This window comes from Physella acuta, unplaced genomic scaffold (genome assembly GCF_028476545.2).
Source record: "Physella acuta isolate Inbredline_101_S28 unplaced genomic scaffold, ASM2847654v3 ptg000454l, whole genome shotgun sequence".
In the NCBI taxonomy this organism is placed as follows: Eukaryota; Metazoa; Mollusca; class Gastropoda; family Physidae; genus Physella; species Physella acuta.
Window position 1 is genome coordinate 301,951 of NW_026731973.1, and position 15,658 is coordinate 317,608.

A 15,658-nucleotide genomic window follows, 5' to 3' on the forward strand; every position below is an offset into this window, starting at 1 on the left:
GTGTTTCTTCCAGATTTTTTTTTCACCTGGGAGGGGGGGGTAAGCGGACACTGGTAAACGTATGTTTTCTATATAAAATCCATTAAATCACCCTCCCCCCAAGAAGAGATGCCTGAAAGAAACTCTGACCCAGACATGACGAAAAAAGAACGAGGAGTTAAGTTAAATAAAAGCATGTAAAAATGACCTTAACTGTGCTTTTAAATGATGATTTCAGTTTTTGTAAATTAAAAAAAAACACGAACAAAAATAATATTTATTTTATTTCAGTATTTTTTGTTTCGGTTCATATTTTAGACATTTTTTCTCCGTATAATAATTGAGTATTAACACGTCCGATTATTTTGTAACAACGATTTGCGCTGCGATTATCCTTTTTTCAATACACAAAATTACATATTGCATTTGTGATATATTTTGAGGAAATCAAAAACGGTTATAACTATAAGTATAGTATAATCAATCTATCTATATATATAATTCTCCTCTTCGAGCCGTTAGAAAACAAGCTGCAAACGCTCTCCCTACCTCCCCACCCCTACATGGTTTTAGTGAGCTGTGTTCACTCTAAATGTTTACAAGCAGAGCCAACGATTTTAAACGTAGGGGGGGAGGGGGGGAAGGAAGGGGGGGGGGGTTATGGTCCTTAACGAGCTACTTTTATAGTGTTTTAAAGAAATATTTTCAGTGTCAGCGTTGGTACTGTCGAATTCACAAATTATGAATTATTGAAAATTAGAAACAACTAAATAGCGGCGTATGTTATGCCGCGGGCCGGCTCGTATCTAATATTTTAAATCCCAAAAAAGAATTTCGCCAATACGGACAATACTAAAATTTCTTTACTTCCGTTTCGCCACTTAACGCTTTACACGTCGCTTTGTTGCTAACCTGTGCGCCACCTACCGGCGCTTTCTGTGAAATACGGCGCATTTTAAAAAAAGATGGCTCCTTTTTTCGGATGTTGTCGAGATTGGTAATTCAGACAAACTTATCCGTTTAGCTGTTATTTTATTATCTGGCGATTGCATGGTAATATTCATTCAGGATGATTTTAGATACCGATGTCCGATAATAGACTCATCCATAAATCAGGTGTGTTGGGTTGTTAGTAGTTCTAGACTTCGGTAATCTATCGTTTTGGGTACGTAAAATCGCCCGCGGCTATTTATGTACGAAAACGTTACTTCATTGTCAAGGCTTTAATAGAAGTATATTGTCATACTTTTGTGTCAAATATTATAGATAAATGAATAATAAACCTAAATCAATGGCTAAATATATCGATATAGGCCAGAAATTAACTTTAAACAGCAGTGTCTGAGAGCAAGATTTGCTATATTATATTGGCTACTATATAAACAATTAAACAGCAGCCATTTGTAAAATAGAGTGGTTTCCCCCTCAATCTGGCGCTAAAGCTTATAAAAATAAAACTTAGACAAGATGGCTGCTCTAGTAAATGAGCATGGTTGCATCTGTTGGAAACATCGCTAGTCTTCATTTATTACGGAAAAGTTTTAATTCAATTGTTTAAAAACAGGTACATAAATGAATCAAGGAAATATTTTTAAATTTTTTAAGTCATAAATCCTCCTCAAAATGTGAAATAATTATTAAAATTTAAGGAGTCACCTGTTTTTCACATTACAAATCGCGGGCGATTTTACGTACCCAAAACGATAGATTACCTAGACTTCTAATATTCTCGACTAATTTATTTTATTATTATTTAATATTTACGAGCCGACCCGCTGCGTATCATATGCCGCTATTTAGTTGTTTTTTTTCTACTTTTCAGTAATTTATAATTTGTGAATTCGACAGTACCAATGCTGCCATTGAAAATATTTGCTTTCCTCTAAGTTTAAAATCGTTTCAAACTAAATTATCTGCCCCTAATAGCCGTCACCAAACCCGTCTCTGTGATTGTAAAATGTAAACAGAGTGAACACCGCTCACCAGATCATGTGGGGGTGGGGTGGTAGTGATAGTGATAGAGAGGGGTCTGCAAAGGCGCGCTTGCAGCTTGTTTTCTAACTGATCCCAGAAGAGAATTATATATATAGATTTTATCATAATTTTATGATTAGAAATGTTAGTTAGGGGTATGGTAGGACAAACTACTTATAGTAACTAGGTTTGGGGTTAGGGTTAAGAGTTAAGGCTTAAGGACAGGGTTAGCATTGACATCAGTCAGCAATGTCACATGTGTATTTAGTTTTAGATAACTGCCATTGGTAAAATCACGATATAGCGTAGGAAATTATTTGGTAATGTTCGTTGTTTTTCTGTAACATTTGTTACTGTAAACCATAGTTTATTTGACCGTTGAAAGAAAAATTAAGTCAAGTGCATTAAATTAATGTTTTAACTTAATTTAATGTTTAACTGACAAAAAATTACCAACAATTAGTAAATCTAAATATTATTAATAAAGTCGAGTGTAGTAATTATTAATTAATGTTTTTTTTTTTTTAAGAAACACAGAAAAAACCTGCAGAAGATTTGCCACAACCAGCTCTAGTTCTGTTAGTAAAATAAGACGATTAGATTTACTAAAGTTAAAAGTAGTAAGAAGAACTAGAATAATGTTTAGTAGCAGCAATAATCAGCACATACACTTAAAATAATTATAAAATAATTAGCAAAACTATTTAAAATGCAACTAAAATCAATCCTTGCACATTTTTAAACATTATGTATTAACAATAATATGGCGGCAAATAAATGATGGTTTACAGTATTTCTGGTGGTTTCTGTAAAGGCTCGACTGACTACGCCATGGTTTTACTGTTTTTTAGTGCTGTACAGTTCCGGACTAATAACCGACGCTATATCGAGATTTTACCCTACCATTATTAATTGCATTAACCTAACACCCCCTTTTTAAATAATATAAGATTCTATTATCTGACACTGGTAGATAAATTCCCCCTATACTGGCTATAGGCCTGTTTAGATTGAATTTTTTGTTTTAGGGCCGATTGTTTTATATTATAATTTAATGGACTTTCCTTCTGCGTCATGTGGTCTTGCCTCAGTTTGTAACTTACTAGATCTAGAAAAGATCTAGAGGCTGTAAATATAAACACGGCCGATGCTCGCTATCTCTCCTTTGTTACAGTTCCAATATTTTCAATAGGCCCTACTTTTACAAAATTTTAATTTCTATGAATTTATTAACACTGTATTATAAAACATCTAGATCTATTCTTGATCTGCACACAAATCATGATGAAATTAAAGGAAAACAATTTATTTAAATGTTTCTTGCTTGAAAGACTATCACTGAAAGTCAGTGATAGTGAAAGAATAGTGATAGCTTTCAACATGATTTCCTATTTTGCCCATTCACATTGGCCAACCAAAAGCTCCCTCCTTAACATTGTATTAAGGCTATATACATAAGTAAATAATAAGTTAAAATGCTAGGGTTAGTGTTGATTCAATATTTTTATATTGATCTAGTCTATTTACTATTCAAAGTGTCTATTTCCAGTCAACTGTTGAACTGTAAATAGCTGTAATAAGGCTATTTGCAGTTGTGACTGTTTTGTTTTATACATTTATTGTTAAAAATGCCCAAATGTTGATGAAGCAGTGTGGTCAAGTGGACATATGGCTGGTTACCATGCCAGATAGTGTGGGTTTGAACCCATCAAATACTTTTTTATGGATGGCATGTGATATAGACCACCTGTTGTCCAAATTGTATTTTTTGCAATTGTTAATGAAAGGGTTAATATTTTCAATTTTTTTTTCCATTTGTGACATGATTGCTGACATATTTGCAGATAGAAAGCCCTGGTTGATTAGTATAGATTTAGTTAGAGTCTATAATTGATCACTGAGACTAAGACCTCCATACTACGCAGCACATATGAACTAAAGGCTAAACTAAAAAAAAAATTTTTTATGAAACAATGATACTTCATTCCCCAGTCACAATAAATGCTTTTGTTATCGTAAAATATTAGGCCTATTCCCAGTCGTATTTAGCAAAAATGACAGCTGACTGTGAATAGCAGTGGATGCTATTCCTAGTCTGCTGGAAATAACCCAAATACTGCTATTCTCAACCAGGTGGGAATAACCTTGGCCTTTACTATTTAGTCTCTAACTTGAAAAACAAATGCTACATGCAATAGCTGAATGTAAATAATTGAATTAAAGAATTATTTTTTTTTTGCAAACATGTTCCAAGCAGACAATGTTATTGAAAAAGTCGCTAAATGTAGACTATGTTTTGTGGCAGCAAAATTTTTTATAATAACTTACAGGCCTAGAGAATCATGGGGAACTAATGAGAAGCTATGTAACTTTTTTTTGCTCAATTGTTTGTGCACCTAAAAAGCCTTGTTATAATGTACAAAAAAGACAAACAGATCACATGACCATTTGCCATGCAAGTATATTTTTAGGAATTACTAATATTTTTTTAGATACTTGAATAATGTATTAAATGGAAATACTTATTTTATAGCCACCAACAATAGATAAAATACATTATTTTTATATCCTCTCACATCTTGAGGTTATATTTTGCTTCTATTTGTAGGCTTACATATTTTTAGAAATTTTTAATTGAAGTGTATATTTTAGAATTATTAAGAGAGGTTTGTTTAATTTTATATATTATTATTATTTTTACTATTTATTTCGAGCACTGCATGGTACAATCGCTAGTGTGAAGAAATATCAAGTATGGGTTTTGCACTTGAAACCTGTTTTGAGTTTTTTTGTTATTAGTGCTAATGATATTAATATTTTATTTCTCTAATGCATTATATCTTAAGTTTAGGGTCAAGGGTTGGGTTGAGGGTTAATGGCTAAGTTAAAAAAAAAGGTCAGGGCTTGAAATTGTCTAAGAAAGTAGCATTAATTTTTTTTTCAATACAAATATTTTGAATTTTAGCTGAATTAATGAAACAAGTATCTTTTGACATATAAAATGTGTTATTGTTTTTTATCTGCCAATTAAGTCTTATGTTCGAAGAAATATGCAATATTTTCTCTCATCTGTTCAAAGAAATAAACACTGTTCTTATTTCCTGCCAACCAAGTGACAATATATATAACCTCTACTGGATGTGAGAGGATTTAAGCACATTTGGTACTTCCTCAATTGTTAGCCAAAATTAGCAGTACTGGATTACACATTTGTGTTTTTTAAGAATATTTAAAGAATATTAATATGCAGTCCTAATCTAATGATAGCCCTATCAGGTGACAGGACAAATGATCTCAGGACAAATGATCTTAAGGACAAATGATCTCACGGACAAAAGATACCAAGACAAAATATATCAGGACAAATGATACCACGGACAATTGATCTCAGACAAAATATCTCTCACCTAAATTTTAATAGTGTAGTTGATGATTTTAGCTGATCTGAAATATTTTTTTATTGACTGTCATATGGTTTTGTTTATTAAGTTTTAATATTATTTATAGGCCTATATAATAATTGTAAGAAATGTTTGGAGTATAAATTTGTCATTTTGCACTAAACATTTTTAAGTTAGTATTAGTAATATAGTATACGAAGATTAAAGATTTTTTTCGATAGACAGCGTAGGTGAGCTTGACAAACATGAGACAATCCTACCACGTCAGGTGGACGAAACTAGATCAAAGAGAATGAAATAACAATAAAGACACACCTTCATTTCAAGGTTGCAGCCCGCTTTGATAGGAGAGACATGCCTTAAGGGAAAGACATCCACCCTCCATGGACAATACAACTCTCATCTAAAGTCAATAGTTATGCGTCGGTCACACCTTAATGATCAGGTGACAAATACTTATTTAAACAAACAGCGAACATGTCGAGCAAGAGTTCACACAATAGATGATCACATAGTATTGGAGAGGTGTGATCAAAACAGTGTACCAGCAAAGAAACGTAAACGTTATGTTTGGGTTGATGATGCTATAAAAACAATAGTTTAACGTCACGAACCTGAAGACCCATTCACATTTTTGAGAAATATTTCGCATGTTTTGAACCTTAATGTTGTATAACAACCATTACTTTATTTGTTTTATACATTATCATTTATTATACCTTTCAGGCTAAAGGAGTAAGTTTGTTGTAATTTTTACTTTTTCGAATCAAATGCTACGACAAAGTTTGATAAATCTTTTGATGGCTTGTTAGGTTTAACAAATTCATTTTATTCACAATTATTATGCGTAAAAAAGTAAACAACCGATATTAACTGTCAATAAAAAAAGTTCAGATCAACTAAAATCATCAACTACACTATTAAAATTTTCCTGTGAGATATTTTGTCTGAGATCATTTGTCCTGATATATTTTGTCCGTGATATCATTTGTCCTTGAGATCATTTGTCATGGAACCCCATGGCATTACTGGCAATCTGTTTTTAGATCACATCTGCCATTAATTTTGCCATTTTAATAATAATACTTTATTCTGACTTTATAATCACCACTTTTAACTTTAACTTTTTTAATCATCAGTTGATTTATCAAAAGCAGTCAAGAATGGAAGAGGAAACAGAGCATTTAGCTGCAATGTTATCTATTGTAGATGAACAGTCACACAAATTAACAGAATTTTTAAACTCTGAAGATTTGAAACCAGATCTATCAACAATATTTTCATCTTCTCAAGATATAAAAACAGAATTTACAACATTTTCATCTATTGTTGATGCAAAACCCAACATGACATTCACAGCTTCTCAAGATGTTAAACCCTATACTACACCAGAATTTTCATGTTCTAAAGACACAGAAACAGAATTTTCAAGTTTTTCATCTTTTGATAAATTTACACCCAACAAATCATTTATAAGCTTGCAAGATGTTAAACCTGATGTTACATCTGAGTTTTTAATTTGTAAAGATAAAAAGCCTTCTGTATCAACATTATCAACATCTGAAGATAACAAATCAGAAGTCACAACTTTATCAACTTGTGAAGATTCAAAACCAGATTTATTGACAGGATTTTTATTTTTTGAGGATAAAAAACAAAAAAGGCTTGAACTTCAAGTTGAAGAAAATCTCCAGTTTTCTAGAGACAAAAGATATCAGATTGTTTCTAGTCACAAACACAAAAGGTTTTCTCAAAGTTCTAACTCAAGTAAACATAAAACAGCTCAAGAAGGAAATAAGCAAGTTGAATATGATGGTGACCATGAGAATCTTTCTCAAAGTTGTAATTTCAGTAAAAATAAAAAAGAGCACTCAAGAGATAAGCAATACATAAGTAGTGTTTGTAATAAAAGGTTCTCTTATCAATGTAACTTATATACACATTTGAAAATGCATTTAGAAGATAAGCCACATGAATGTGATGTTGTTCATATAAAGTTTGGTCAGAAGAGAAATTTATTACAACACAAAAATGTTTATTCAGGAGATAAGCCATATAAATGTGATGTTTGTCATAAAAGGTTTACTCAAAGTTCTGGCTTAAGTAAACACAACAGAATTCATTCAGGAGATAAGTCGTATGAATGTGATGTTTGTCATAAGAAGTTTTCTCAAAATTCTTATTTAAAAACACATAAACAGGTTCATTCAGGAGAAAGACCACATGAATGTGATGTTTGTCATAAGAAGTTTTCTCAAAATTCTAGTTTAAAAACACATAAACAGGTTCATTCAGGAGAAAGACCACATGAATGTGATGTATGTCATAAAAAGTTTTCTCAAAGTTCTAATTTAAGTACACATAAAAAGGTTCATTCAGAATATAAGCCAATTGAATGTGATGTTTGTCATAAAAAGTTTTCTCAAAAATATAGTTTAAAAAAACATAAAAAAGTTCATTCAGGAGAAAGGCCACATGAATGTGATGTTTGTCAGAAAAGGTTTTCTCAAAGTTCTAATTTAATAGCACATAAAAAGGTTCATTCAGGAGATAAACCCTATGAATGTGATGTTTGTCATAAAAGGTTTGCTCAAAATTCTAGTTTAAAAACACATAAACAGGTTCATTCAGGAGAAAGACCACATGAATGTGATGTATGTCATAAAAAGTTTTCTCAAAGTTCTAATTTAAGTACACATAAAAAGGTTCATTCAGAATATAAGCCAATTGAATGTGATGTTTGTCATAAAAAGTTTTCTCAAAAATATAGTTTAAAAAAACATAAAAAAGTTCATTCAGGAGAAAGGCCACATGAATGTGATGTTTGTCAGAAAAGGTTTTCTCAAAGTTCTAATTTAATAGCACATAAAAAGGTTCATTCAGGAGATAAACCCTATGAATGTGATGTTTGTCATAAAAGGTTTGCTCAAAATTCTAATTTAAGAAAACATAAAAAGGTTCATTCAGGAGATAAGCCACAGGAATGTAATGTTTGACATCCAAGGGTTTTTCAAATTTCTTGTTTATCTCCACACAAAAAAAATTCGTTAAAGAGAGAAGCCACATGAATGATATTTGTCACAAAAAGTTGACTGAGAAGAATAATTGTTATGGCATATAAGTGTTTTTACAAGTTATAAGCCATATGTCTGTATGAAAGATTTTCTCAAAGTTCTTATTTAAGTGCACTTGAAAAAGTCATTCAAGAGACAAGCCACATTAATCTGGTATTTGTCATAAAAGATTTTCCCAAAGTTCATTCAGGAGATAAGCCACATGAATGTGATGTTTGTCACAAAAGATTTTGTCAATTATCTAATTTAAATACTCATTAAAAATCATTCTAGAGGTAAGCCAGGAAATTCATCATGACTAAAAACCAATTTAATGTCATTTTTAACATCAATAATTAATTCTTAAGCAAATTATTATTGAATATCTTGTTATAATTTTTTCTCTTCACATAACTTTAACTAAGTGGTCATCCATAGTTTATTAATTTTAATATTTGTATTATGAAAAGGTTGTTTTGTCAAAGAGTATACCATGTCAATTTTTACACATAGTCTAAAAAGAAATTGTATTCTGACTGTAAAAGGAAATAGCATTCTAATATGTCAGCTGCATGTGTACATTTTTACTTTCTCGTATATGCGAAATATAGAGAAAGTCTTGTAATTGGGCAAAAATAAATAAAACTAGATTCGTGCAAATCTGGACGTTTTACACCTCACTGATACGGAAAAACATAATTTTGCAATCTTGTCTGTGTGTATGTGTGTCTGTAAACATGTTTACTTGAATACCGTTACAGGTATGTTGTTGTTTTTTTATATAAGAACTACTATGAACTAGCGTACTGGATCGTCTTATAATAGATGCATCATTCGCAAAGTGACGAAACTCTACAGTAGGGTCTTCATATTCAAAAAGTTATTTTTTCATCTTTGGCAAGGTGACAAAACTGTACAGAAGGATTTCCTCGCGTTGCAAAGTTATTTTTAGAAGCCTGTTGTTGTTTTACCGCTGAATATAGTAGTACCCCTTACTCGCTATGCAGGATCCTTGATTAACGGATGCCAAGTGCCAACATAGTCACTCTAAAACTCTGGGCGCCAAACCGTGTATTGACGAAAGTTGTACCCTATATGGCGCCGCCCAAAAGAAACTTTAGTTTTCTTTTTCGCAGAAATATTCTCGGGAGTATTCTCATCTACTTCCTAAAGTTTCATGGCACTCGGATGAACCACATCCAAGTTTTATTTTTATATACCGTGTATAGACAAAAAAAACCGCTCCCCCTGGGGGCGCCGCCCTTGCAATATTAAAACATATTTTTTTGCAGAACCCTACCATTGAGTGATCTAATCATTTTTATAAACCATATATAGAGAAAAATCGCAGCCTCCCGTGGCGCCGCCCTTGCGATATTAAAAAAGGATTTTTTTTTTTTTACAGAACCCTGCCCTGAATTGTTCTAATCAACTCCCCCAAAGTCTCGTGGCTATCAGATAACGGCGTCAAACCAAAATCGACTTTTATTTTTATATACCGTATATACAGAAAAAACAAATTGCGCCCTGCCGGGGCGCCACCCCGGCGAATTTTTAAAAAAAATTTCCACAGAAACCTCCCCAGGCAATGTGATGAGAGGTTTAGTAATGCATAAAGGACAAACAGACAATCAGACACACAAACATACATTGCTTTATATATATATAGATAGATAGATATTCGATAAAGTTTAGGGGAGATAACTCCCGGTTTATTTAGCTTGCAATGTGTATAATAAAATTCTTAGTAAAGTCTGGAAAAAAAACCCAGACCCACAGGATTGTATAGTAATCCATTGCACTATGTAGCCTACCTTTTTTTGTGTTATTTGTAAATGTATTTGATAGGAGAAATGAGCTATGATTTTAGAAACCCAGGGTTGTTTTTTTTTTATACTGGCATGGTTATGTTCAGGCCACACATTTAATTTGCCTATTCTTTTCAAATTATATAAAATTGACATTGCACATACATTGGGACAAGGAAGTGAACTAATTATGCTCAAACCAATTACACACATTATTAACAATAACAGAAGCTAACTAAAATAAAACACAAAGTTCAATTCATTTATTTACATTTACTAGATGTTTTTAATATATGTAGGCCCTACTGTTACTTAATTCTCATTCTTAACTTTACACATTTACACTACTAACAAACAGCTCAGTCAGACATACAGCAACATGACAGAATATCAGGTTGACAGGTAAAACAACCTCCATTAGACAAGTACAATGACATCAGGCCAGCAGTCACAGTGGCATCTGGCCAACAGGTACAGTGACATCAAAACTTCTGAGCAATCTTTTTTTATTAACACTTTTTCATCTTTTGCTAAATGACCGTAATCATTATATTGAGAGGTATAGAATAACCAAACTCTACTGTCTGCAATGTATAACTCACACAGACCATATGTAAAAACTGACTGCCCCCCAAAAAATTTTTTTTCCTAATGTTTGTCCTTGAAATGTATTTATTGTCTTCACTAATGCAGATATTATTATAAATTGAATTGAGATTGAATTTTAAATGGTAATTTAGTACCTGGATAAATTAAATTTCTATTAGGAACCAAGTATGGATCCATTAAATATTTTACAATTAATAGCATAAAGATGTATAAATAAGATGCTCATTATTGTTCCAGTGACTAATGCTTGCTTTGTTCTTAAGCAGCAATTGTTACATTTTGGTATCTTAGTTTCAAGAAATTGTAACATGAACATTTCATAAAATAACATAGCTAAATTGTTTTTTTATTGTTATTGTATTTCTATCAATACTTTCTGTATGTAAAAATTCCAATGAGACCAATGTGTTTTGAATGCTATGTTTTTTTCTCTTGTGATGCTCCAAAGCCTGTACTGTGCCAGGAATGTGAAGGTCAGTGTCAGACAACTTATGCTTATTAGGGAAACATTTCAAATTTCAAACGCATGTTTTACCATTTTTTTTCCAACAATAAATAAAATAAATTTTAAAAAAAATGAATGACTTTAGAAATTATAACATTATAACATGAACATTTTATAAAATAAAATAGCTAAATTGTTTTTTTTTTATTGTTATTGTATTTCTATCAACACTTTCTGTATGTATAAATTCCAATGAGACCAAAGGGTTTTGAATGCTGGGGTATGTTTTTCTCTCTTGTGATGCTCCAAAGCCTGTAGGTGCCAGGTATGTGAAGGTCAGTGTCAGACAACTTATGCTTGTTAGGGGAACATTTCAAATTTCAAACTCTTGTTTTACAGTTTTTTTTATCAACAAGAAGTAAAATAAAAATGAATGACTTTGGGATATCCTGCAGTCTTGAGTTGTTTTCTAAAAAAAAAATGATTGTTGTGTCATAAATTTCTATAGCTAGACTACATAAAGTGCACAATCCCAATGATTACTACTATTACATTTGTTTATACTATTAATTTTATTTTAAGGGAGCTAAATGAGTAAGGAGTTCTTTTTTAGAAGAATAGTGAGACAGATAGAATCAAGGGCATTAACTTGATCATTAACAAAGCTATTTAATTAAGTGCATATTTTTTTTTTTTAAATGTAAAATTGGAATTCATTGATCGACATGTGGTTGGGTTAGTATATAAGTAAGTATCAAGCTCTTCAGAAAAAAAATTACTTCTGAAGAATTTAAAAAAAAATTAAAATATCTAATTGGCTCTTCAAAACGTGTTGATGTAATATAACGAAAAATAAAACATAATTTTCAAAAGGTCAATGTACAGCAAGAAATTATAAATGTCAATAGTATCAGAATAACATTCTTATATGTGTAATGACCAATATAATAAATACACCAATAACATGACCAGTGTTTTTTCCAGACTTTTTCTCCAGGGGGGGGGGGGGGACGGACTCTGACTTTTGTCGGGGGGTGGGGGGGGGAACTCTGAACATAACTCGTCTAATGCTCCGTGAAACTTCGATGTTGAAAGGGATCGTCCATAAATGACGTCACACTCGTAGGGGGGAGGGGGTCCTTAATTTTGTGACGGTGTGTGATGAGGGGGAGGGGTTGAGATGGTGTGACGTCACACTTTTGAATTATTAAAAAAACAATGTTAGAAAACGAGTTTTAGCCGTTATTTCGCGTTTTAGAAAAAAAACGGGTTTTAATAAACTGCAATTGGAAGTGATTAAAATACTCTTTGCTGACAAGTTTTTTTAAATATCGATGTTTTAAGAAAAATTCAACTGCAATTTGGGGGGGGGTTGTCGGCTGAGGTGTGACGTCCTTTTTGTGGAGGGGTTCTGGCCTTTTGTGACGACATGTGACGAAGGGGAGGGTGGGAGAGGTAAAAATCGTCCAAAAAAAAGCGTGACGTCATTTATGAATGACCGCTTAGGTCTTCGTGAATTAAATCACAAGCAGGACAAGCTCTTCGTGTAATAATAATATTATAACATCTACAAGCCCTATAAATTATAAGTAACACTTAGCTTGCTTTATAATAACATGAAAGTCCGATGAAGACTAGGCTACACTTTATGTGGGTAGTTTACAGACTAAAACAATTTATTACAACCAGATCAGATGAACACTCAACAAGGGTTTTGGGCCGGCAAATAAAACAGGTCTGATGACTACGAGACAAATCAATGGCGTCAGTTTTCGGCCTGTAGTTAAATATTGTTTAAATATTGTTAAAATGTATTGATACTTATTGGCCCTTATTGCAACTACGATTGGCCAGGTCAGAGGTCGTTGGGTGAACCATGATATGTAGTTAACCAAGGTGGGGGAAGTAATAGGACATGTAGCTGATGGGGGGTCGTAGGCAAGATGGCGGTAACATTAGTTCTACCCTTAAAATAGCAAATTTACGTTTTGTCCAAGTTTGTCGTTTGGTTTTATACCCAGCAACAGTACAATTATGTTTGTATAGCGGCATTTGCAGATGTTTTAGTTTGCATTTTATTGTATATAGAAAAATGATTCCAGATTTTTTTCTTAAAGTGCTAATTAATCATACATTTCACAGGTAAAAAATAAAAAATGCAATGCAGCCCTAGAGGGACGCCAAATTGAAAGTTTGTCCCCGGGTGCCGGGAAGGGTCGCTACGCCTTTATTACACACGGCATTTGACCTGCTTGATAGAAGGAGTATTTGCGATGTTTGCTACGCAATAATTGCAAAGGTAGATTGAGAACACAAGAAGGGCCTAGATCTAAGCGAAATACTTAATAAATGGATGACGAAATAAAATAATCTTTTGCTCATTTTGTTTCTAACTCGTATGTGTTTCAATGACTTCTTCATAAATTACATATTTTACAACTGACAAAAAGTCTTTTTTCCGCTATAAGCTAAAGATAAACAAGATTCTTACGCGCCTAAATTTACGGGTCTACTCTATAAATTATGCTAATTGTAGTGAGGTTCTCGGAGCTATATGCATCACATCTAAGCACTAACTGACCCGTCACCTATTCAGAGTTTCTTCCAGGCATCTCTCCCCCCCCCCCCCGAAGAAAGTCTACCCCCCCCCCCCCCCCCGAAAATTTCAAGTGCCCCCCCCCCCCCGGAGAAAAAAGTCTGGAAGAAACACTGCACCTATTGCTGCGCTATGGGGAAAGGCTTTTGATTTAATATGCATGTTCAACTAAAAAATAACGAATCCGCCGAGAATTGGCAGGTAATATACTAAGGCCGGCGTTGAATCAAGAGTTTCTTCCAGGCAGCACTACGGGGAAACCTCCCATTGATCGATTGAGTATGCTCAAAATTCACATAGTTTTTCATTTCATGTCGATTGGATGAAAGGTGTAATAATGCAAAAAGGACACCTCCCCCCCCCCCCACATACATACACACAGACATTTTTTTGTTCACTTAATTATGTGACCAAATATTGACCTAAGCCAAATCATGCATAAACGTGCAAAAAACCAACAATAAATTAAATTATATCAATCGTTTTCTGAAGCTTAGAGAAACTAAGCGACTTAGGGGTCATCCATAAATGACGGCAAGCTTTTTTTTTGACGATTTTACCCCCACCCCCTCCGTCGTACGTTGTCATAAAAAGCCAGATCTGCCATAAAATGACGTTACACCTCAGCCTACAACCCTCTACCGCGTCCCTCAAAATTGCTGTTGAATTTTTTTTGTAAAACATCGATATTTTTCCAAAATCTTGTCACATCTCTGTCAACACAGAGTATTTTTATTAAATCCTATTACAATTTATTAAACCGTTTTAAACTCCAAGCGAACCCTAACCCGCATAACACAACACCAACAAAGATTTTAACTTTAATATTTTATAAATCGCCACCTAACTTCAAATTAGTATTTCCCCACCCCTCACGCTAAAAGTGTAATAGATTGTTGTTTTTATAATGATACACTGGACAATGAAACCATGCTGATGTATCTAGTCTTTATTCAGCTACCACCGGAAGACACATGACATACAAGGGACATAACTCAAAACAACATTATAAATATAAGACTAATACAAGAAGAGTGAGTTCCCTTGACTTCACAATTCTCAATATATTACATCCCTTTAGGAAACAACAACACAGCTCTCAATAGAACAAATGATAGTATCCTAAAATCACCAAATATATTGTAACATGAACATTATATGACTTGAATCATAAGGTAGATTACACCCTTACAAACAAATGCAAAATATGCTACAACATAATTAAAATACAAAACAATGATGTCAAAGTCCCCGTGACCTTTAAAATCATAGGTCTAACTTATCTGGGACTTTGATTGACCTGTTTGACCTTCTCAGTGGCTTTTGATTTGGTGACTCAAGATTCTGACCATCTGGACTCTCTAGCTCAGGAAGTCTAGGATCTAAATAATTAATTCCAGAATTTACATTTTCTGACTCTAGACTACTTGGTTCACTCATATCAACAGAACTTGGTTGTGGAACAAACTGAGTTGGTGTGAGCCGGTCAGATTTGGTGGGATTGACAGATTCACACTTATTATCTGCACAAGTTATTTTTAACTGGTCTGCATGTCTACGGACAATAAGTCCATCATTTGTTTTTACTTTATAAGACACATGTCTTGTACATTGAACAATTTGACCTGGCATCCATTTTTCCCCTCTCCCATAATTTCTCAGATACACATTATCATTAACTTCAAATTCTCTCTCAATGGATGTTTTGTCATGATTTACTTTTTGTGTATGTTGATGTTGGGAAACAGACCTTTGAACAGTTGGATGTAGTAGGTCAAGGTGAGTTTTAATTT

General features: G+C 33.1%; 2 protein-coding genes across 5 annotated transcripts in view; one reads left to right on the plus strand and one right to left on the minus strand.

Annotated features, from left to right (window-relative positions):
- LOC131943413 (D-beta-hydroxybutyrate dehydrogenase, mitochondrial-like) overlaps positions 1 to 15,658 on the minus strand; it is a 143,521-nt gene that overhangs the window by 87,627 nt on the left and 40,236 nt on the right. The window lies entirely within an intron of this gene.
- LOC131943409 (zinc finger protein 883) lies at positions 898 to 13,622 on the plus strand. Of its 4 annotated transcripts, XR_009386889.1 has the most exons (3): positions 898 to 1,095; positions 6,494 to 11,297; positions 13,412 to 13,622. XR_009386889.1 is itself a non-coding variant. In XM_059303512.1 (2 exons), exons 1-2 carry the CDS (start codon positions 1,030 to 1,032, stop codon positions 8,348 to 8,350), a joined length of 1,923 nt encoding a protein of 640 aa, XP_059159495.1. In that variant the 5' UTR covers positions 898 to 1,029; the 3' UTR covers positions 8,351 to 11,389. The 4 variants fall into 4 exon arrangements, 3 of the variants coding, with proteins under 3 accessions (XP_059159495.1, XP_059159498.1, XP_059159497.1); XM_059303512.1 differs by lacking the exon at positions 13,412 to 13,622 and having other exon boundaries at positions 6,494 to 11,389; XM_059303515.1 differs by lacking the exon at positions 13,412 to 13,622 and having other exon boundaries at positions 898 to 1,032; positions 6,494 to 11,389.